This window comes from Channa argus, chromosome 1, assembly GCF_033026475.1.
Source record: "Channa argus isolate prfri chromosome 1, Channa argus male v1.0, whole genome shotgun sequence".
Lineage (NCBI taxonomy): Eukaryota > Metazoa > Chordata > Actinopteri > Anabantiformes > Channidae > Channa > Channa argus.
Window position 1 is genome coordinate 36,181,789 of NC_090197.1, and position 22,794 is coordinate 36,204,582.

General features: G+C 37.7%; 2 protein-coding genes across 6 annotated transcripts; one reads left to right on the forward strand and one right to left on the reverse strand.

The window, feature by feature from the left end:
- Positions 1–46: 46 nt before the first annotated feature.
- Positions 47–6,486, reverse strand: si:ch211-248a14.8 (uncharacterized). Of its 4 annotated transcripts, none has more exons than XM_067516632.1 (5): positions 6,059–6,486; positions 5,531–5,617; positions 4,924–5,125; positions 3,338–3,638; positions 47–3,254 (listed from the first exon to the last, which is right to left on the reverse strand). In XM_067516632.1, exons 1-5 carry the CDS (start codon positions 6,088–6,090, stop codon positions 2,845–2,847), a joined length of 1,032 nt encoding a protein of 343 aa, XP_067372733.1. In that variant the 5' UTR covers positions 6,091–6,486; the 3' UTR covers positions 47–2,844. The 4 variants fall into 4 exon arrangements, with proteins under 4 accessions (XP_067372733.1, XP_067372753.1, XP_067372744.1 ...); XM_067516652.1 differs by having other exon boundaries at positions 5,531–5,583; positions 6,059–6,469; XM_067516643.1 differs by having other exon boundaries at positions 47–3,251; positions 6,059–6,461.
- A 4,038-nt stretch (positions 6,487–10,524) lies between these two features.
- p4ha1b (prolyl 4-hydroxylase, alpha polypeptide I b) lies at positions 10,525–22,759 on the forward strand. 2 transcript variants are annotated; one of them, XM_067516701.1, is made up of 15 exons: positions 10,525–10,903; positions 13,638–13,720; positions 13,937–14,033; positions 14,220–14,371; positions 14,771–14,908; positions 15,028–15,267; positions 16,381–16,595; positions 16,695–16,871; positions 17,966–18,036; positions 19,926–20,025; positions 20,222–20,275; positions 20,370–20,435; positions 20,966–21,034; positions 21,458–21,554; positions 21,785–22,759. In XM_067516701.1, exons 1-15 carry the CDS (start codon positions 10,890–10,892, stop codon positions 21,853–21,855), a joined length of 1,644 nt encoding a protein of 547 aa, XP_067372802.1. In that variant the 5' UTR covers positions 10,525–10,889; the 3' UTR covers positions 21,856–22,759. The 2 variants fall into 2 exon arrangements, with proteins under 2 accessions (XP_067372802.1, XP_067372794.1); XM_067516693.1 differs by lacking the exon at positions 17,966–18,036 and adding an exon at positions 17,136–17,206 and having other exon boundaries at positions 10,529–10,903.
- Positions 22,760–22,794: the final 35 nt, after the last annotated feature.

A 22,794-nucleotide genomic window follows, 5' to 3' on the forward strand; every position in this document is an offset into this window, starting at 1 on the left:
TTAAAATCACTTACATCTGGTTGAAACAATAAATATTTTTTGCAGATAGTGTTTTTCATTTTATTAAATGTACACATTATTACATTTCAACATTATTTTGATAAGCATATGGTAAAATCATAACTTCTGTTATTAGGTTTAATACATATACAGTATAGACTTTTAAACGATAAATAATAGCTTATTCTTAAATAAACATAATTTAGGTGCTAACAGTACAGTACACTGTTACAGTAGACGCAAAAAATTGTGTCAGCCCTTTTTTTATCTCTACTGCCTCTTCATGAACCTTTTTCATCTGACATGTCTTAGCAGTCAATTTCATTCAAGGGTTACTTCTACAGTCCTTTGGTTAGAAATGCATTAGTCAAGGAGGTGATTTTAAGTCTTACTAATACTGTTAGGTAAACACAATGAAGTGGGCACAACAGGACCCTGGACCTCAACGCTATCCCTTATCATGTGAAAAAAAACAGTTTTTACAAAAACACTGGATGAGTCTATCTTAGATTCATTGCATGTCAGTTAATAGTTCTTAAAATTTATTCATTTGTACATTAGAAAAAGATGTAAAGTAAACGGGTGTTTTTTGACCTGTGCTACTGAGTTGAAGTTGTTTCTCTATGTAAAAGCATGACTTTAAAATGACTTCTTACTCATTGTGGCCACAGTCTGTGATGTTTTTAGAGAGCATGTTAACTGGAACAGGGGTGATCTTTTGTTAAATATTGCACATACACATATGCATGCATAGGCCCTAAATACATATGCTGTATATATAAAGCATTCACTTAATTTGGCCTTGTTCACAAAGGACAAGGACAAAAACACTTTTTTAGCAAAATGAAAAACAAATTTCTACAAAACAATACAATGTATTTACAACATAATAAAATTAATTTAAAAATATAAAATGAATTGTTTGCATAAGTGTTCACCCCCTTATCAGAGTAACTCATTACTGGTGTAGCCAAATGGTTAAAAGAGGCCATATTATGCATAAATAGGGGCTTAAATTTTATTCAGGGACTTCACTGATTTAAGGTTGTATTTAAAGGATTGCTCTATAAATGCAGCTGTATCTGGAAAGCCTGGTTGCTGGTGAATCACTATCATAATCAAAAACTACACCAAGAAAACAAAAGAACATTCCAAGCAACTCCACAGAAAGGTTATTAAAATCATACAGTAAGTCAACGAAAGGACACAAGAATTTTCATTCCCTAAATATTCCACAGTTATAGTACAGTTAAATCAATCTTTAGAAATGGAAGAAGTTTGATACAGAAATAAATCTGCCTAGAGCAGATACAGTATACCTCAAAGACTGTGCAAGAACTAGTGAGGGAGGACAACAAGTAATTATGACTCCTGTGAAGGAGTTACAATGCTTCAGCCACTGATTTGGGAGAGACTGTTTTATATGCTGCTATATATAACACCCACAGCTCAGGTTTTTTACCAGTCATAGCTTTTCATCTGATGTCCAAAAAACATAAAACCTTCTCCCACCTCAGTCTTCCACATGCTTTGTGACAATCTCTAGGCGAGACTTTTTTCCCTTTGTCACTCTCCCATAAAGCTTTAACTGCTGAAGAACACAAGCAACAGTTGTATTGATAGTGTCCCCTGTCTCTCCCTCACTCATCTCCTTCTTCCAAAGCTAATAACTTTTTGAGGACAACCTGCTCTAGGCAAATTTATAGCTGCACCATGTTGTTTTTATTTCTTAAAAAAAACATTTTAAAAAAGAATTCTTTTGCTTAAAGTGTTCTTTTTTTGTTCGTGGAGTTGGCCAGGATTCGCATTTACCACCAACTGCACCTTTAAGATACAGTTGTGTTTATATTACAGTTACTTGTAACACATTCCCTGCACTCATGTGATTTCTATGAAATGAAGTGCATGGCTTTTAAAGCCACTTGGCAGCACCGTTGGGTCCAAGAGTTTGCATCCCCTCATTTTGAAATGCCAAAATGAGTAAAACTAAGATTTTTTTTCTCACCAACAAAATATTTAATGCACATTCAGCTAGTACAAATATTCCATTGATTGAATGATCAGAAATTAATTAAAGTTAAATTTTAATAAACTAATAAAGGAGAATGCAAACTTTTGCACCAATGTAATTTTCGATATTTTACTATAAGTATAACAAGTTAGGGTTTGGTTTGCATACCATTACGCTTACACTGAAATGGCATAGATTCAGCTGGTACGGTAGAACATGGGGAGGGTTGCGTCAGGAAGGGCCGACGTAAAAACTGTGCCAAATCAACACGCAGACAAAACGATCTGCCGTGGTGACCCTGAACTCCCAGGATAAGCCAAAAGGACAAAAAAAAACAAATGGTCTTTCATCACCAGAAGTAACAAAAATGGTCAAGGAGTGTATCACTTTATACAAATTAAATAGACCACAAATGAATGTTGTAAAAAAAAAAAAAATAAGAGGAGTAAACTTCCAAGCAGGGTAAAATCTTTTGAATAATTAGGCCTTTTTTACTCAGTGCTCTTTGCTAAAAGAAAAGAAAAAGATACTGGTCTTTGTTTAAAGACTTGAACCCGACTGTAATTCATTTGCTTTTTACATGTTTGCAATATGGTTTAATGCTTAGAAATACAGTCCCTGAAGTATTTCATATATGCTGACATTCTTTATTTATCTCAGGTGATTATATGATACACTGTAACTGACTCAGTAGCACAGGTCATCTGGCTGAAAGGAACAAAGTTGAAAGCTAACTTGTTATTCTTCACTGTTGTCAGTGATGTGGTGTGAATAACAATGTGCACATGTCTTACTGGTATAGTACATCTCAATCTTAATCCTTTACCGACCAACTACACAAGCTGGAAAAACGGCTGTAGCACCTGCCTTGCTGAGTGGGTCAGTGCAGCAGCAAGTGGTGAGACACACAGAGCTGATATACAGACCAAGAAGTTCAGTACCATCCCCAACAGAAGAATAGCAAGCAAGTATCCATAGAAGAGGAGGCTGTGCCAATTACCCTGTCTTAAAACATGCCAGGGACTGTCCACATGCAGCAGCCACAGGAGCCCCAGCACCCAGCTCTGGTTAACCAGCTGGGCGTAGTAGATGTCGAAAACAGAGGTTTGTGCATTAGGGGAGCAATGGCGCTCAGCCTCAGACACCTTGGCCAACCAAGTTAGAGAAACACTATAGAGGATTAGAGCCAGAGGAGCGTAAATATGTTCCAGAGGTTCAGCAATTGACAAACCCTGGAAAGCTGCTGAGACAGAGAGAGAGAGGAAATGTATTATTTGTCCTGGAGTTAAGAACAATCAGTTTCACCAACAGCATCTTAACGTTTACCTGTGATGACAATCGAGGTCCCACTCAGAATGGAAGTCAGAACCGATATGTGGATAGATGGCGGTGATGACAGCTTTAGGGCAAAACTAAAGCCAATAGTTAGCAGAGGCAGTAGGGGCAGCGTCAGGGTGAGGAGGCCGGCATTCGAGCTCCTGGCTTTGGCCCACATGGTCAGTACACCGTGGATGCTGTTACAGATAGCAGGCACTAGCACCCTCTCACCTAGGGACCTTGAGTAATGCTTCAGAGGTATCAGATTAAGAACATGGAGGAGATTTAACACTAACAAGGAGACCAGAACCTGAAAAAGAGCAGAAAATGTCAACACAAAGAGTTATAATATATAAAAAACATATGCTCAAAGTGTTCAACAAAGTACGAGTTACAAGTCTCAAATGTTCTTACTGAAATGGGACTGTTGACATGATGATTTGTGAGGGTTGTACAAACTATCCCAACTGCTGCGGCTGATGTTGCTTAGCAACAATTCATATCATTTCAATCATGTCATAGCAATTCATATCATTTTACTGTATTTATTACGTTTTAAAATTTAAGACTTAAATTTGGGAAGTTTTTTCTTGTATCTTCAGAAAGCATATTGTATGCATACACTGACAACTATTATACAGGATCTTAAATGTTAAATATACCAATGTCAAATATACCAATCCATCTTGTGTGACTATGAAACATGCTAAAGAGATAGATGCAATGTTAACCCATGAACTAATGTCATTCCTTTTGTATAGCCCCTCCCTGTATCTCTAATTCAGTACTTGTAAATCATTAGTAAGTGTTATTTTCTTGAGCGATTTAATTAGAAAAACACTGCACAACACATCAATGTAAAAAATACAGAATGTTATATTAGAAATCATAAATCCTAAATTTCCACAAGGAATGTTTAATGTTGAGTGCAGGGTGACACTCGCTATGCACTTTAACAAAGCTCATCCATTAGGTACAGTAATTTCAACCTTTGGACACAATCACATTTACAAGTCAGTCCTTTGGTCAGATATTTAGTTACTTATCTACACTAAACCCCTCCTTTGATTCCCCACCGACATCACCACCACTACCACATGCCCTGTCCTTCAAACTAGCAAACACACATACACACACAGCAAATACTGAGTAAGTAAGAGACAGTAACCAACACTTCATTGTAGACTTATGCATTAATAACAGTAATGATTAACAATCCAATAAAATTAACTTTTACTTAAAAACTGTGAACAACCCTCCTTTGTGCTACAATAACACATTAATACTTCAGGAATTGCAATAGGATTCACTTTCTTAAAGTCAGCATTTACATGATGTTTGTAGAAATATATGTGGTGCTTTTGCATCAATACATCTGCACAGATAAAGGGCTAATAAAATTGCATGTAGCTTCGGCATAAGCAAATGCCCTGCACTCAGGTTACACTATATTCTGTGTAAACAGTATAGGTAGACCATGTGTGCACTGTTACCACACTTGCTGTATAGGAAAGGAAAGAAGTATCTTATTAATTGCTTAAGTTTGATCAAAGAGTAAACTGTTGCTTAAAACAAGAGAAACAACAGACACCAACCTGGGCAAAGGAGAGAGCCACAGCATACGGATAGTGGTACTGAGGGATGAAGATGCCAGCCACAAAATTTCGGAGTTTGTCAGCCAAGCCATATATGACCACGACCACCAGGCCCAGGGTGGGAAGCAGTGACTTCAGTAAATGAGTAGGGCAAAGACTCCTCACTACTGGGAAATACCATCTCCTCCTCCACCTCCCTGAACTACACACAGAACAGACAGGAATCAAACAATAACAATGATATTTACATCATACAGCGGGGAATATAGCTCCTTAAGAATAACATATTAGCTTGAATATCAAAACAAAGTTAAATTTTTTTTTTCATAAAAATTTTCAAAACCAACTTGTCCTTGAAGGAATGTTTAGTCCTTTGTTATTGTTTAGAATGTTTCCCTAGAGAAGATAACTTTGTTGGCTGACTGATAATCACTTTAAAATAACCCTCATTAATGACAGATTTATGGTTTTGCAGCAATAAATCGAAGACGGATAAACTTTATAGGCGTCCGAATAAGCCTTGACTAAATATTTGCATTTCACATTTGCCTGTTTCCTAGAATAACACAAACAATATATAGCTTGTACCAACATGATAGCTTTTTACCTAAAAGACATGTTGACATTCTTTGCAGGGGTTGTTGCTATGAGTGCAAGGATCTGTTGTCCGGAGTCAATGTAGAAAAAGGAAAAGCTATAAGACGACCAATCAATGTGACGTCCGTGGAACAACAGAAAAGTTTAGCAACTACATCACAAAATGAATGTTGCAACTGAAATCTAAAACAGTTTTAACAATAGCGTGTGTTATGTTTCAAGATTATTATGTTGCCATGTAAATAACTATATAAAAATAGTTATATTGTCATATTCATAGCTTGATTTGCACTCCTGATTTGGCCTATTAATTAAATTATCTTATTTTTTAAGACATAAAAACATGTGTTTAAAAGTTACATAGGTTAGTAACCACAAATGTAGCCTACAGTATTTTACTATATTACATTTTGCGGAATACCAATATAAATATATACAAATATAATAGCTTGACCGCTGGTAAAGCTGCATGTTGCCTAAATAGCAAAACAACAAAAAAAAAAAGAAAGGGAGCAAAGGAAACAAACTTCACACTCACCATCCAGAATTTCTCATGAAGTTATATTTCATATTCACACAGCAAAATACCCTTTGTGCAGCCGCCAATGCCAGTCATTCCTAACACGACCAATAATAATGCATCTCCAGTAATATTAAAAATTCACTGTCTTAACACATCACTCTTGATGCTGCTGCGTGTGCCTTTGCCACTTGCTCTCTGTGCTACAGGAACTGATCTTGTTTTCACAGTGTGCACAGATGGACTTTGTTCCTGGTCTGTTTGTTTTCCCATATTTAAAAGAAATCCTCTATCTGGATGGACCTTTATTGGTCAGCTGGGTTACACAGAAACAGAACAAATAACACATGTGGAATCCACAAGAATGGGTTTGCTGACACATTACATTACATGTTATGTGGGACAGTTAGAATATAATAGACTGTTCCAACTTCATGCAAAGAATATAAACTATTATGTTATAGTATTTACATGTATCTAAAACAGATAAGTTTTTTTTTCTTACACTGTATTACCAGCTCTATACCGCCCGTTCGCTGTTTGTTGGTCACTTTGACACATATTTGTGACATTCCTAATTTCTTGCACCGGCTTTACCTTCCCCACCGTCCCTGGATCCGTCAGGCTTCACTGGTCATCATGTCATTAGGGAGTCCATCAGCCAGATGTGCTGCATGTGGGAAGGTCTGTTTAAGTAAACATCCGACTGGGAGGGAGCAACAGCGATGTGAGAGCCTCTGATCAATCAAAAAACTATAGCAACAAGGTTCAAGCTGCAAAGAAAAGAACATCACAAAGCACTGACAAAAAATGGGGGATGGATGGTGACTGATCATTTTAATACAAATTACATGTGTGCACACCGATATGATATCTTTACTGATATGTGTCCAAATATTCTTCACTAAACATTCATATGGCAATCAAGCCATTTAATAGCACAGCAGGGGGCAGTTACTTGGACAGTCACATACTGTAAAGTTCTTTAGGCATATTAGTTGGAATAACAAGAAAATTAAATTGAACATATATGATAAAAGTTTGATATATTTGTTTTCATGGTTTACCTTTAGCCAGTACACAGAAAGCCATCCAAGGTTAGGGGTTGTTTGTTCCTGTCACCCAGTATCACATCAGTGCTATACTGACCACTAGACAGGGTCAAAATTTAACCCATTGATATAGTTTGCAAATGAATATTTTATATACAAATAATTCAAACCAGGGACCTTCTGGCAGCATTAATCAACCCACCACTTTGCTGCAAAATTTTACATCACACATTTCTACAACTTCTATTAGATTTATAAAGCATCAGTAATATCTTAATTATTAATACAATAAGATGTTCTAAGAACAAAAAAAAAAAAAGTAAAAAGGTAAAAAAAGGCCATTTATTATTGAGTTGACTTTGGCCCTGAACTCAGCCTGAGACACCCATTACTTTAGGTTAATTTCCCTCTGCAAACAATTGCAGGTGGCTGGATTAAAAAACATGAAATTACTTTCCCCCATCTGTGTCCGTTCGCTAGGGACGGACAGCAAATTTGTGTCCTCTGATCTAGGAATATGCAGGCTATTTGCCAATAACTTCTGTCACAACTTCTGTCCTCCTTCTTTCTCATTAACACTAGATAAAAAGGAAAACAATTTTTGCAAACTATAAATTATCTTTGGCGTGGCAATAATTTATCTATCTTAATCTATTTTAAGGCCTTAACCTGTAGAACTTTTGGTGTAAAGTGGGAGTTAATTTGTGTTAAGCAGAACTAGTAGTATTACTGTCTGGAGGCTGTCTGTTTACATGTCAGACTGAATAAGAGTTGTAGTGTGACAGAACCTGTCAACACCTTCCAAACAGGGAACAGCATCTCTGACAAAGAGATGTACAGAGAATGTAGAGACGCTGATGAGTCCTGCATCATTCAGTACCTGTCTGAAATAAAAGGTGAAGGTTATATTTGTACTTCAAAATGTTTTGCTATACATGAAAAAAAAGGCTTGAATACACAATAACAAACATGTAGATGAATTGTGCACTTTTTGTTTGTTCTGCCTGTGTGTGAGCCAGAGGACAAATATAAAGCTTCACCTCTTCCAGAAAACAGGCTGTATCAGCTGACAGCAAGTGCACAACCTGCTAAATGCAGAATAAAGGCTAGCCCACCTTGTATGACTCCTAATATATTCTCATCCTTGATTGGTGAAGCATAGAGAAATGGGCGCTGCATGGATCACCAGTAACTGTAAGTAAAATACAATCAAATAAAAAGCTCAATAACAATAACGTCACAAAAATATTATGTAATAGCCAGTTTGTACAAGATTGGTTTACTACTTATACTGTGGTGCCTGTGTTTGGATCAGCGTGCATTTACTGGAAACCTTTTCTGGTTTTAAACATAAATGGACCTCAATATTAATTTAAAATATAGTTATCCAAGTAACATTTTGGGGGAATACTTACTTAACGATCTATATTTTTTTGTTGTCAAATTCCACAAAAATCAACAATGAGTGATTCCACCCACAAATGCCTGTGTATCTTGCTTGTGAAGCCTGGTATGCTACACTTTATTCCTCTTTTCATTATAATTTTCTGTAGAAACTGTAGCTGAGTCAAAACTATTAGCACTGTCCTGCTGCCAGATACTAGCTAGAGAAACAAACAGCAAAAAGTCCCCAAATAAACGCACTGCTGATTCCTGTACAATGTACAGTTTACAAAAAACTATATTTTCCACGTATTTCGAAAAGATTTTTTGCCTTTTTCATAAACTAAAGTATATAATCAAATTTCAAGAGGAACAAATGGGCTCAGGGACACAGACAAGCTGGAGAAACTACTAAATCAGCTCTAGTATAGAAAAAACATTGTGTACGGGCCGTGGCAGACTCCCCAAACCTCCAGTGCTGTTTTTTTACAGCTCAGTGCTTTGGGACTCAACCCAGTCTCAGCAACACTCTCCACCAGGAGTCTGCCTCCCAGGCCTCTGACTGCTGCGTCCTCAAAAATTTACACACTACACATGCAGTCAGTACCAACACTTTGTGCTACCTGAGGCTGAATCTCAGTGATGATGCCTAGTGAAGGCACTGTTATCAACAGGGCACTGAAGGCTGAGCCAGCTGATTGCATTCTGCTCCACTGTAGCCTGGGGAGGAGCAGCAGCTCAGCACTAACACTGGCACTCTCTCACTCTCGATGCATCATCACCATGGACTCCTTGAAGCATAGGAGGATGTATAGCACCCATTGTGACTTCCCGTGTCCACTGGTGACCTTTGAAGAGCAGCTGTTTGTGAGCAGGAATAGAAAGGAGCATACACTCATATTTGCTTCGCAGTTTCTATTGACAGAAAGTGTATAATAATTTGGCCTACAGTTCTAAATTATGCTCCAAGAACAACAGTTAATTTTTGGACCTCTGTATGACTCGGTCTAATACCGGCTGTTATGACAGTTGCTTGGTGTGAGACAGCAGATCATGTATATTACTACCAGGAATTTATTACCTTTTAAACTATTACTTTATTTCTATAAAATTTAATTACCAACTTAATGCTAGTCTGATATTCTCAGTCATGAAATCTTCTGATGGAAAATCAAGTCTGATTAACTGATTACATTTTACTCTTAGCATTTTACCTAGTTATGATGGCAACTTGTACTCACTGTACTTTTGAAATGTTGTTGAAACTTTGTCGTTTATACATGTTTTGTCTCAAACTGTTTGCAGAACTGCTCCAAGGTCAGTTATTGTCTAACAGCAGACCACCCAGTCACTCCATGCTCAATGGTGCTTATCAAAGTGCTGGAAAGGGAAAAGGATTCCATGAAAGGATAAAGGGCTGGGGGCAGTGTCCTGAAGGTGGAAGATGGTCTGCCCATCAACAGAAACTTATGTATGAAGTTTAGAATTGCATAGGCTTGAGAATTGAATCTCTTCGATTTACTTCTCTCTTGCAAGATAATAAAACCCTAAAAGACATCCTGGATGTTGAAGCTTCTTTACTGATTGCACTTGAGGTGTCTAAGACCAGATATTGTCATTTTTGCCATGACAGGTCTGTTCAATGGTGCGTGTGTAAAAAGCATTTCTTAATTGAATGGAAGCTTGCAAATGGCCACTGCTTATTACACACACACACTCTCTCTAATGTTTACACAGGGTCTGCAACTGAGATTTAGCTTAGTTGCGATTTGTTGCATCTGGAAATATTTGCAGATGCCAGTTTACTTTCTCTCTCACACATAGATACACACTCTTAGCTCCACCCTGCTGAACTCAGTAGCATGCATTAGGAATTTCCTCCCTCCGGTTACACTCTTTGTTGGGAAGAGGAAACTTTCTGGAATGTTTGAGAGAACTGGGAAGAGTAAAGACTGTAACTGTAAAGTGTAAATAGTTTGTTTGGCAACTATAAATATTGCTAAAGTAGACAAAACATCAGCTTTTGTGTTAAGCTTTAACGTTATAGCATAAACAGTGATTGTAATGGCTGGATGTTCCAGCTTTATTTGTAGTAACGTTGCATTTCAACTCGCTGCAAAAAGGTGACGTTGACTTTTTTTTTTTTACACATTAAAACCAAAAATATCTACTGACACCTCCCCAAAGCGCCCCTCCAAACGCCAACCCCTAAAATCTGTAGTAACAGGAGGAGAAACTGTACGCATGTGACAACCATCACGTAGCATCCAGATTCAGACTTTGAGAAATCCAGCCCGAACCACCAGACGGCCAACAGAGCACCGAGACACCACAGGCAGTGAGGACGCACGCTTCCTACCGCTACCGGCAGCGTTCGAGTCGAGGCTTCAGGGGAACTTCTGCTAGCTGACAAGATGCCCTCTTTAAGGTACCTCACCTTAGTGGCTTTTTATTCATAGAACCTGGCATAAACCGGACGTATAACGGTAAAGCAGCATTTTCAGGTGGCTCTGGTGTTTTCTGTCTGCAACAACCAACAGTGGAACACTGCGAACTCTTAACGCTCATTTTTGTGGGATTCCGTGGAAAGTTAGCTAACGCGAGCGAGCTGAAAACTAGCAAGCCACTGGGACAAAGTAAAGAAGTTTGCTGCGTGCGACTGTTCTCATGGCATCCAGGAACAAAATGAGGGTGGGACGATTAAGAAATTAGCACGGTTACGTTAGTTCATATGGGAGATAACGGAAAAGGGGGGGGAAAGTCTGGAGTTTAACGATGAAACGAAGTTAAGCTAGCGGGAATATCGCGACATTCCAGTGCAGCGTGGGATGCTGCTGCCTTTGCTCCGCTTAAGGTAGATTCCGCGCATTTGTGTAACTGCCAGAGATGCTTTTATAGCTCCGATCACGCACTTTGTAGCAGTTTCTATTAGTCTGCCATGTGACACAGCGACGTTTCTATCCACTGGAAACGCGTTTGTCCTACAAGCTCATGCTGCTACTTTGGGAGCAAACGCACAACTCTTGATGTTACACACAACCCTCCACATGTTAACAGCGCATGTTTGTGGCAGTCAGTTTGCCACAATTATTTGACGGGTTACTGCAGGTGAAAAGGGGTTTCAGTCGGACTCCATTGGGGAGTGAGCAGCCCTCACATGAGTTCTCCCGGTGGGGAGGGGCGAAGACGTGGCAGTCCGCTTCCATCCACATCCTGTGTTATCTGACGCCACATCTTCACTCCCAGTAAAAAAGAGAGGATAGTTCCAGTGAGAGTAATCAGGCTGCTGAATGCAGAACGAGAGGAGAAATGTCAAAAAACAAACAATATCGCTAAATGAAAGAACAAGGCTTCTTTATGCACGGATCATTTTTGCACTTAGTTTTTACTGTCGAAAGTTATTGCAGAAAAGGTAGAAATGAATGCTCCAGTTGTAGCTACAAATAATTTAGACGTGATACATTGTATAAAATAAGGGGTGAAGCCTTTCCTCCAGAAGAAGAAGCTCCATCCCATGGCTGTGTTTTTGCTGCCTTTTGCTACTTATTTTCTCTACATTTAAAATCCACAACTGAAGCTGGTTCAGTCTGTGCCTTGAAAGTTGTTGAAAGTCATTTTAGGCCAAGTAGGAAATCTAAATGGAAGAGGCAGGTAGACATTCATTAGTAAAATGCAATAAATATCACAGCTTATTGGATTTCTGATGGTCTTCCTTGGCCCATATGAGCAGTGGGATCTATCCTCTTTTCCCACAGTTGACACGAAGCAGTGAATTTCGAGAAAGTCGGATGCAGCATCACCAATCTCACAGGCCTTTTTTATGAACAATAGTTTCTGTAATCTTTTTAAACAAATATCTTAAAGGTGTTTTAGATTATTCACACAGCTACTTTAACTACCACTCACTCACATGATGTGACACTTGGGTCTAATTAGCTGTCACAATTAGAGCAGTAAGCTTGACATTACACTACTGAAACAATGTAACTAATTATTGTAATGACTGTCACCATGTCATTACAAGTTTTTGTCCTGGAAATCTATGGGGCTTAGGCATATTTCTGGTATTTTGGACTTTATGGCACCACCAATTCTGCAAAAACTGCACTTGCTTTGGTGTTTCTACCTAAATAAACTTAGATCTGATTTTAGTTTAATGAATTTAATTGAGCTTTAATTGAATGTGCAGTGTTTTGTCACACTTTTCTTCATTTTTGCTGCTAACCTAAATTTAAATAATTTTTAAAAATGTCTTTATTTTGTTCACTGATGGCTTGTTGCAACGTCCGAACCTGCCTGAGCCTGTTTTTTACCTCCAATGAAAAGCATTACGAGGCCTCAAACTCTAGATGCATGTTTCATGCATGACCTTCACTCTTGGTCTGTGCATACAGACAGCTTTGGGGAAGTTTAATTATTTTTAGTTTTTCCCAAGTCCTTTGAGTATGTTGCCTTTTCCAGTTGCATTGGAATTTCTTTCTTTTATTTATCACAATGGGCTGTGCAATGTAAAGAGACTAATTTTGGGTGTAGGGTCGGGTACAGGTGTGGGTCCACGAGGGCTTTTTTTTTTAAGTTGCATGCTAGACTATATTAATGAGTGAGCCTGTATTACTCTCTTCTAATTTATGTCTGTCTGGTTAGGAAGATCAAAGTGCCACTCCTCACAGGCCAGAAGCCAAGTAGTATTTAAGGTTGTCCCAACCCTTAAGCCAAACCGGACACAGTAACAGCAACCACAGACTTATATTTGGCTTTTGTCTGGTGGCTGGAAAGCTGCATTTCTAAAAGCATTAAATTTTTTAGTTCAAGCCTTGGATCACTCTTTTTCCTTTACCTTTTGCTGCATCTGAAAATGTTTTTATTAATTTCTATTACCATGGTTCCTTAGTAGTTTATTTTCCCACTTAACCATTCGAAGAATTCCCTATTTTATTTCACTGCATTTAAAAGGTTTTGCATTTGGTAGAAGCAGCATTGGTGGGTGTATAGGAAGCCAATCATTTAAGAAATCAAGCACATCTATAACAATGGGTGAGCAGTAGATGACTATAAGGGCCCTCTAACATCTGTCCTAATAGCATTTGTTTTGATATATATGATTCAATACTCAAGTTAATTTAATAATTTGATAGCTTTTTCTGTTTAAATCTTAATTTTAGGATGGAGCTACCTTGTTTGTGTTTACTTTTCCTGAGCTGCCTGCAGTTGCTGTCAGCCAACAATGACTTCTTCACCTCCATAGGTAAAACCATTAAGCAACATATGTTATTGGTATTGTAAATAGCTGGCTTTCCTGCTCACTCTACTGGTTATTTTACTCTAATTTGTCATATTTGTTCCAAAAAGCTAAATATAATCAGATTACATATGTCCTCTAGTGATCTTATAAAACTACTGATGCTCTGTAGTTTATAATTGTAGTATTGATAGTAAGCTGTTTCTGATTTGTATTCTTCAGGCCAGATGACAGATCTGCTATACACAGAAAAAGACCTGGTCATTTCTTTAAAGGACTACATCAAGGCAGAGGAGAGCAAACTACAACAGATCAAACAGTATGTTTGCACACGTATGGCTTGATAGGCGGATAGACATACATGTTCATGAGCATACATATGTACATACATTTATTAAGTTCATTAGGCAGGTACCTGTACTACAAACAATTTTTACTTAATATACATCACAGCTTTCTGTCTGAAAAGCAATGTACATGACTCAATATTATCTTGTTTTTATAGGTGGGCTGATAAGTTGGATTTGTTGACAGCAACAGCCACACAGGACCCTGAGGGCTTCCTGGGTCACCCTGTGAATGCCTTCAAACTGATGAAGAGGCTCAATACAGAGTGGGGGAACCTAGAGACCCTTGTCCTTAGTGACACTACTGATGGTATCTATTTGGACAAAAACCTGCTATGATTAATAAGAAATAACTCAGTATGCTGATACTATCTGGTTGGTTGGGTTTGCCATATGCTACATTAAGAGTCAAAAGGTTATAAAATCACTGCAAAATGTTTAGGTATACTTTGAGCATACTCTTCTTAAATGACCTTTTCTCCTACAGTTTAGGGATAGGTCCCCAAAAGTATTGGTCTGTTTATTTACTGCAACAGGTGTTTGTTTGCTTACTGTTAGAACAAAGAGAGACTAAAGCAACGGACTCTTAAAAGATACTTAATAATTTTCTAATTTGGTTGTTTACAGCAATGCTCATTGTCTGGGTGGTATCCAGTACAGAATCATCATCCTATATCTTTCTTTGTCTTTCCCTGTGCATCTCTCCAAGGATTTATATCTAACCTGACCATCCAGAGACAGTATTTCCCCACAGACGAGGACCAGACTGGGGCTGCTAAAGCTCTCCTCCGCTTACAAGACACTTACCGGCTGGATGCAAACACTATCTCTACAGGAGACCTGCCTGGTAATCAGAAATACTTTTACTTCAAGAAAAGCAAGGTTTCTGTGTTGCTTGCCTAGTTGTTTTGTTTGCTTGTATGCCAATAACCCCCCCCCACCCCCCCCCTCTACCCTACATACCAGGAGTAAAACACAAGAGTCATATGACAGTGGAGGACTGTTACGAGTTGGGAAAAATTGCCTACTCTGATGTCGATTACTACCACACAGAGCTGTGGATGGCACAGGCCCTGAAACAGCTTGATCAGGGAGAGGAGTCCACTCTAGATAAGGTGACAGTGCTTGACTACCTCAGTTACGCTATCTACCAGCAGGGGGATTTAGAGAGAGCATTGGAGTACACTAAGAGGCTGCTGGAACTGGGTGAGTCCCTCCACACTATAAAGTACTATAACACTGTGAAAAGTCATGTTTTTCTTTAGGTAATACAAAGACTGTTCTGGGTAAATAAAATCACATAATAAAATCTCATAAGTTACTATCTATTGTATTTAAAATAAAGTACTATTATATACTAAAACATTATAATGTCTGAATTGATAGGATGAAATCACTCAACAAGTATATTAAATTAGGCTGCGAGCAACAGCAAATGAAACATTCCCTTTGGCTTAACTGAAAGACACAGAGGTGGATGAACTACATTTATTGAAACATTTAAAGGCACATAATCAGTCCATATTTTTACCATGGCTGAGCCAAAATATATATGCTGTTTTTTTCCCACCTATAGTCAGATAGATCACCTAGATCACTGTCTGAAAAAGTGTTTTACTTGCGGATGTGGCGTTTAATGTGGCGTCTTTTTCTTTTGTACTTTTCTGTAAACTGCAGCTCATTACATTATTTCATAAGATTAAGATGGCTAGATAAAGAGTGACTGGTGAAATTAGACTTAATTATCTTCTCCTTAATCATATTTTCTCGATTTGGTTCACAAGTAAGGGTGATAATGAAATGAGGAATGAATGACAGGATAAGATGATTGAGTAGAGGTCAATATTAGTATTGTTATGTGTATATAATATTGTGATTAATATAATAGTTGAAGCAATTCATGGTTTGTGATTTGTAATGTAGTGGAACTCCGGTGTAATAATATTGTTTCTAATGATTTATTGGGTGGAGAGAGCTAAATGCCCTGATTTGGCCAAATGCATTTAATTATTATTTTCTAAAATGTCTAATTGTTTGTTTTTGAATAATACAGTTGACAATGGATACATTTCACATCATGTCTTGTTTTTATGACTTGTTCATTTGAACCTTGCTATTTTCTGAACAAATTAATTAGGAGCCCCTTAATTACTTAGTTCAGTTTGTACACATATTGTTTCAAACTAAATATATTATGTCTGAATTACTAGCATACAATTTATTTATGCCATGTTTAAAGGTCAGTTATTTTCATTTAAAATTGGATAACTTTGCTGCAGTCATCACTATTTTTAATGCACTCACATTTTCCTGTGTCAGACCCAGAGCACCAGCGTGCAAACGGCAACCTAAAATATTTCCAGTTCCAGTTGGACAAGCAGAGAAAGACTGAAGAGGATGAAACTCAAAAGCAGGTTAAACGAGAGAAAAGGGAAACATCTGACAAAAAGAAGAAAAACAACAATGTCTCCAATCACCAAATCCCAGAGAGGAAGAAGTATGAGATGCTTTGTCGTGGAGAGGGCATCAAAATGGTAAACAAGACAAAGGGAAGCAAAATAATCCAGTAAATAACTAATAAAAAAAAAAAACACGTCAGTTGTGAATTTTCAATTTCTTTTCTTTTCAATCAGACCCCTCGAAGGCAGAGCCGGCTGTTCTGTCGTTACTATGACAACAATCGCAATCCCAAGTATCTGCTGGCACCTGTGAAACAGCAGGATGAGTGGGACCGCCCCTACATTGTTCGCTACCTTGATATTATCTCAGACAAAGAAATTGAGAAAATCAAGCAGCTGGCGAAGCCAAGAGTAAGTGATTCTCATTAGTTTTCTTTGCTACCATTATGTTATTCAGCACACGTATGAAGCTTTACTTGGTTCAGTACTTTGGCCCTCCAAGACAGTTTATATGCTTTTTCAGTTTCTGTTATGAGGTTTAGTGTGTTGAGGGGTGGGAGGCAGATGCTATGAGGCTGGTTGATGTGATTCTGCTTAGTCAGGCAAACACACAGGCACACACATCTTTGTATGTGTGTGTCTGTGTGTGGGTAAATCATGTCCCTGGCTTCACAGCTCCGCAGGGCCACCATCTCCAACCCTATCACTGGAGTGCTGGAGACAGCTTCATACCGGATCAGCAAAAGGTAAGGCAGAGACAGGAGCCGCCTAGGACAGAGGATATAGGAGAGAGTTAAGAGGAGAAATAAGAGGGATGATTTTCTCCCTCTGTTTCCTTTTCCCCTCAATGACTCTTTCTATTCTTCCTCTGTTTTGCCGTCAGTCTATCTCTCCATCACGCTGCCAAAGCTTCAAGGCTCTTGAGCTGAACCGAGATTGATCAAAACTTTATGCATCATATTTGTAGACAGTATCTTTGTAAAGAAAATAACAAATTATAGTGAAATGACAGAGAAACAAAAATAACACATTTTCAGAGCCAATGGATATTTAGAAAACATTGCCAGTATTGTTTAGTATTATGTGTTTGGAGGATCTTTTGCGGATACATTTCTGCTCAGGAGTCTGCTACAGAAAGGTAACACACATGAAATAGAAGACAGAAAATGTGTTACTTTTTCTACTAGTTGATATTATCATAGTTGCTTTTTGTGTGCTAGGGAGTGTATCAGAGGCAGTGGTTCATACTCTAGTGGTTAATGACTTTATTTTGAAGAGGAAAAATTTGTTTCTCGCATTGCCTCTTGAAACACTTTCTTGGCCATTCTTAAGAGTAACATTGACAACTAGTGACCCGATCTACCTTTCTGTTCTCGCTTTGTTTCCTTTTCTTACTTTCTACTTGTCCTCTTCTATGTTTTAAATTCTATCATCCTTTTCTCCTTTTCTTTTTTTATCTTTTTTTCCTAAACCTTTGTGCCCTTGTGCTGCGGGAACTACTCTAGTTAAGGCGAGCCACGGTGCATGACCCCCAAACTGGGAAACTTACCACAGCCCAATACAGAGTCTCCAAGAGGTAAGGGGTCACAGGTCACTGGGAGGATTACAGATTCCCTTCACTTCCTCCTTATTTAACTTATTCTTTATGAGTGTACCTGGGGCTGAAAGCTGATTCAGCCCCGTACAAAGCAAAGTGCATTTGTTTAGCTATACCCGGAAAACTAACAGAGGTGGTTTTAATTTGGTTAAAATGAAAATTAGAGGAATGAGACTGATTAAATATTATTTCCATTGTCAACAAATTTCATGACAAGACCAAAGTCAAAAAATTACTTGATTCTAAAAAGAAGTATTGTATGTATAGCTGAAGTTTGACACATAATTCACAGGAGCATTAGACATGCTTGCTCAAAAAACATAAAAAAATTCATGAATAACTCATTATTGCCTTCAGGAATGTTTTTATTAATTCCATGAAATGTCGGCACTGTAGTACAATTTCATTTGTCCCTTCACTCTATACACTCTATGTATTTACTTGTTATGAACTAGAGGCCCAGTTGTTTTAGGAAATAATTTTTTTAATTGTATAGTCAAGACAGTGTAGCGAAAACAACGTAATGTACATGTGCAATTCTGGTCTTTTCATGATTGATGATATTGTTGACATACAAAAAATTGTGAATTTATCATTTAAACAAATTTCATGTTTTCCAATTTTAAACCAAGCTAAACAATCCTTTGACTTAGTTAGTTGGTATAGCTAAAATATTCTTTCATTTTGCTGGTATCATAGGCATTTTCGAAGGACTTTCGTCATATTATCCTTCCCAGGTTATTCAAAACATAGAGGACTTTTTTTTTTCCTTCCCCCACTGTCTTTCCAGTAATATGAGCTGATTTCAACAGTTGCAGTTCTTCTTTGCTTCTTTATTTTCCATATCAGCAAAAAACATCCATGGCCTAAATGTAGATTAACATGCTAAAATAGAAGTAGAAAGTGTTCCTATCTAATTTAAATGACAGGTAAAAGTTTTGAGATATCTTTTTCATTGTTAATACATTTTTTTGTTTTGTTTTTAAAAGCAGGCTTTGCAGCCCCCTAAAATCCCCAAGTGTGGGTTTGGTTATATCGTAAATGTTTGGGTGTGTGCAAGTGGGTGTAAGAGTGTGGTGTTTTTCATGCTAGCAAACACGTATTCACAAAATCAGGGAACATTTGGTGATTCACTGAAAAGACAGATGGATGAACTCAGAACAGTCTGACCTCTCTCTGAAATGGCTGCAAGACCATAAAAAATTCATAAAAGAATGTGCTGGCTCAGATTTGGTCCAGCTTCCCATCGAAAATACAATGCATCATCAAAACAAAAATGAAACAGATGACTCATATCACTGGCACTCTTGTATTGTATAGACATACACACATCTCAAAATAAATGTGTTCTATATTTTTTGTGGTTGTACACTATATTAAATAATGCTCTGCAGTGCTTAGAATTCAATTTAAACTTTCTAATGGAATCAGCTAGATAAGTAGAGTTTAATCATAAGTGGAGTTTGGTCACATTTTAATGGCAGGCAGGTAAGTTTAGGAAATTCTTAAAAATATTTTCCTGGAGCTATCCACTAGACACAGACACAGCGAGTGTCAACTCGCCATGAAATGCCCACACCCTCAATTGCACATAGTTTGACATAAAAGTAATCCTGTACCCTGAGCTGATTGGAGATTCTGAATCTTCTGTTTTTTGCTTTCTTTATATCTTAACCTCCCCTTTCCAAATCTGATTATAATGCACAATTTCACTTCCCTTTTAAGATTTTCATGGCAAGTTTTCAGCATGAAATTTTCTTAAAGAAAAATTTACTGCCATCTAGTGGTCAAATATGTCCCTCACTGACTTAATCTGATGCTAGTTCCTCTTCTTTCCACATTGCTCTGCTTTGCCCCCTGTATTCCAGTGCTTGGCTCACTAGCTATGATGACCCCATGATTGAAAAGATTAACCAGAGAATTGAAGATCTCACAGGATTGGAAATGGACACAGCAGAAGAGCTACAGGTAAAGAATCAGTTAGTTAGTTAAAAAGTTTATTTTTTGTTTTTTTTTGTTTGTTTTATGTTTACAAGGTAAATTCTTAATGAATAAGCCTTTCATAAATGCATTTAAAAATACATGTTATCCTTTGTAGTTGTCTGTCTGTCAGGAAACCTGGTTTATACACGAGACTTATAGTATGTTTTATTGATCTCTGCAGGTTGCAAATTATGGTGTTGGAGGTCAATATGAACCTCACTTTGACTTTGGAAGGGTAGGACACTTTATAATTTACGAGGGTGATATGTGTAAATATACAGTGGTTTAATACGGCAGGACATTAAACTTGATGTTGTTTTTCTCCACAGAAAGATGAGCCAGATGCCTTTAAAGAGCTTGGCACTGGGAACCGCATTGCAACATGGCTATTTTATGTAAGTAAAGCTAAAGGCACTGATCTTTACAATGGCATGATTTGGTGGAAAATAATTAAATATATCAGGGCTTGATGTTAAACTTTTTAGACCACTTGGCCTTCGTGCAAGTAGCTGTGACATTGTGAATTTGAAGAGACAGTTTATCTTGCTTAAAACAGTTTGTTGCTTTATTTGCTGATTTTTCATTCATACAGTCCGTAAATAGCAGATGCTTCCTTACTTTACACAACAACAGGTGCAGAGACAACTGTAGGTAGCGCCTGTGTTTTGGATGGTTATTTATAGTGCAATAAAATTAAGGGTAGATTTGATAGAACCCTACCATGGCTGCAGTTAAACTTACCGGTCTGGTGTGGGAAAAAAATGTATAAACTGGTGTTTTGAGTAGGTCCTAGTGTGCTGCTACAATAAACTGGAAGGTCCATGGTGAACATATTGAAAATGGTGAAATAAGACAAATTCTAAATAATTTAAATCAAAACAAGCAGAACCAAAACTTGAATTATGTTGCTTTTTTCTGTTTTCAGATGAGTGATGTAACAGCAGGTGGAGCCACAGTATTTCCAGATGTTGGTGCTGCAGTTTGGCCCCAGAAGGTAACTGATGATATCACACTGCTTATTAACAGTACACATTTAACTGTGAAAAACACTGGGCCTGTTGACACTCACTGAGTTGGCACATTAATCACACTCACTGACATGGTTTCCCTCCCACACATTAAACAATCCTCTGAGATGACAACAATTCCATGCAAATAGGATTATGCACTAATTTGTTTATTTCTGTGATACAAATGTATCCCCTTGCAAACCTCAGCGTGTTTAACCATGACTTAAACAATCACACATTAGCAAGTGCATACAAACATGTATCTAACTTTTGCTATCTGTAAAAACTTTCACGTGTAAAAATCATTAGAAATTAATCTAGGAGACTGAGCCTTTCTGAGAGTTTTGTTGACTGTTGGGTTTGCAGCTGTTCTCATCCATTTTGCCTGTTGTTTGTGTGTAATCCAGTCAACTGCAGTGTTCTGGTACAATCTGTTTGCCAGTGGGGAGGGAGACTACAGCACTCGCCACGCAGCTTGTCCTGTGTTGGTTGGCAACAAGTGGGGTGAGTTCATTTTGTCTGGTTCGCTATAAACCATCTACAACAACCCAAATAAGTGTCTCTTAGTATAGTATTTTCAGAAAAAAATATTAAACAATTAAACCCAGTGTCATAACCAAAACGCAGACACGGTCTTGATATTTTAAGGTTAGATGGCTAAACATTTCGAATGTATCTAAAGTTATCAAAGGGCTTGGTTAAGGTCATTATCTTGTTGTTGTATTTGTGTTTAGTATCAAACAAATGGATCCATGAACGAGGCCAGGAGTGGCGGCGACCTTGTGGCCTAAGGGAAACTGAATGATGGAACAGTAAACCTCCTAGTCACCACCCAGCCTCTCTCTCTGCTTCCTTGTGAACCTTCACAGGCTGAAGAACACTGCTGCAGATCACAGATGACACACATGGATACATGGGGTCCAAAAGGCTCACGCCCACACTACACATAGGAATTTTTTAAAAAATTCATATATTACACTTTGAACTGGCACAACAGTGTCCTTCTTTTTTCTTTCTTTACATGTGGTGGCAATCTCTGCTTCCAACAAAGCCTTAAAACCAAATGTACAGTAAATGCAATGTGAAAGGGATCAAAGGACACCACAGCACAAGAAAAATACTCAGACCACTGTCCAGATTAATGTTTTTGGGGGATGGGGCATATTATTATCTCTATGCTGTTATTAATTCTAACAAATTTTAATTTGCAAGCTGCATTGCAAGTCAGCATCTATACAGTACAGTGTCCCTTTGTTGAAATGCCTCAAAGGCAATTTTGTTACTAATTTGAAGGGTCACAATATGACATAATGTTGTATTTGTTGCACTTGTGAACACATGCATAGGAACACAAATTTTATTGGATATATGTTCATGATTGTCTCAGTGTTGTGTGAAGGGCTATCAGCTGTAATTGATATCAGCTGTAATTGATTAGCAAGAAGAACAAAAGAGAAATGCAACATGGAAATTAAATAAAGGAGTCACGTGGATACACTACAATACAATATGACAGATTGTAATAGCCGGTTTTTGTAGAGAGATTCTAGTAGGTTTGTAACAGTAGTTACCAATGTTTTTCAGTATCACAATATGGGCCTATGGGTTTTTCAAGAAAGTTCTATTTTATTTATATGTTCAATTTTTTGGTATTGTTTTAAATGAAAGTGAGATTTTTTTTTCTACAATAAAAACTTTTGTTGATCTTAGCAGTATTAACCATCCTGCTGTTGTGTGCGTGTGT

What these genes read in the sequence shown, in the direction of transcription:
- si:ch211-248a14.8 (XM_067516632.1), bottom strand. Translation starts at nt 6,090, where the DNA reads ATGAAATATAACTTCATGAGAAATTCTGGATG. An exon ending in AATGTCAACATGTCTTTTAG is followed by an intron (nt 5,126 to 5,530) that starts GTAAAAAGCTAT and finishes TTCTGTGTGTAG; the next exon opens with TTCAGGGAGGTGGAGGAGGA. An exon ending in TGGCTCTCTCCTTTGCCCAG is followed by an intron (nt 3,639 to 4,923) that starts GTTGGTGTCTGT and finishes GCTCTTTTTCAG; the next exon opens with GTTCTGGTCTCCTTGTTAGT.
- p4ha1b (XM_067516701.1), top strand. An exon ending in AAACTACAACAGATCAAACA is followed by an intron (nt 14,034 to 14,219) that starts GTATGTTTGCAC and finishes TTGTTTTTATAG; the next exon opens with GTGGGCTGATAAGTTGGATT. An exon ending in GTTGGTTGGCAACAAGTGGG is followed by an intron (nt 21,555 to 21,784) that starts GTGAGTTCATTT and finishes ATTTGTGTTTAG; the next exon opens with TATCAAACAAATGGATCCAT.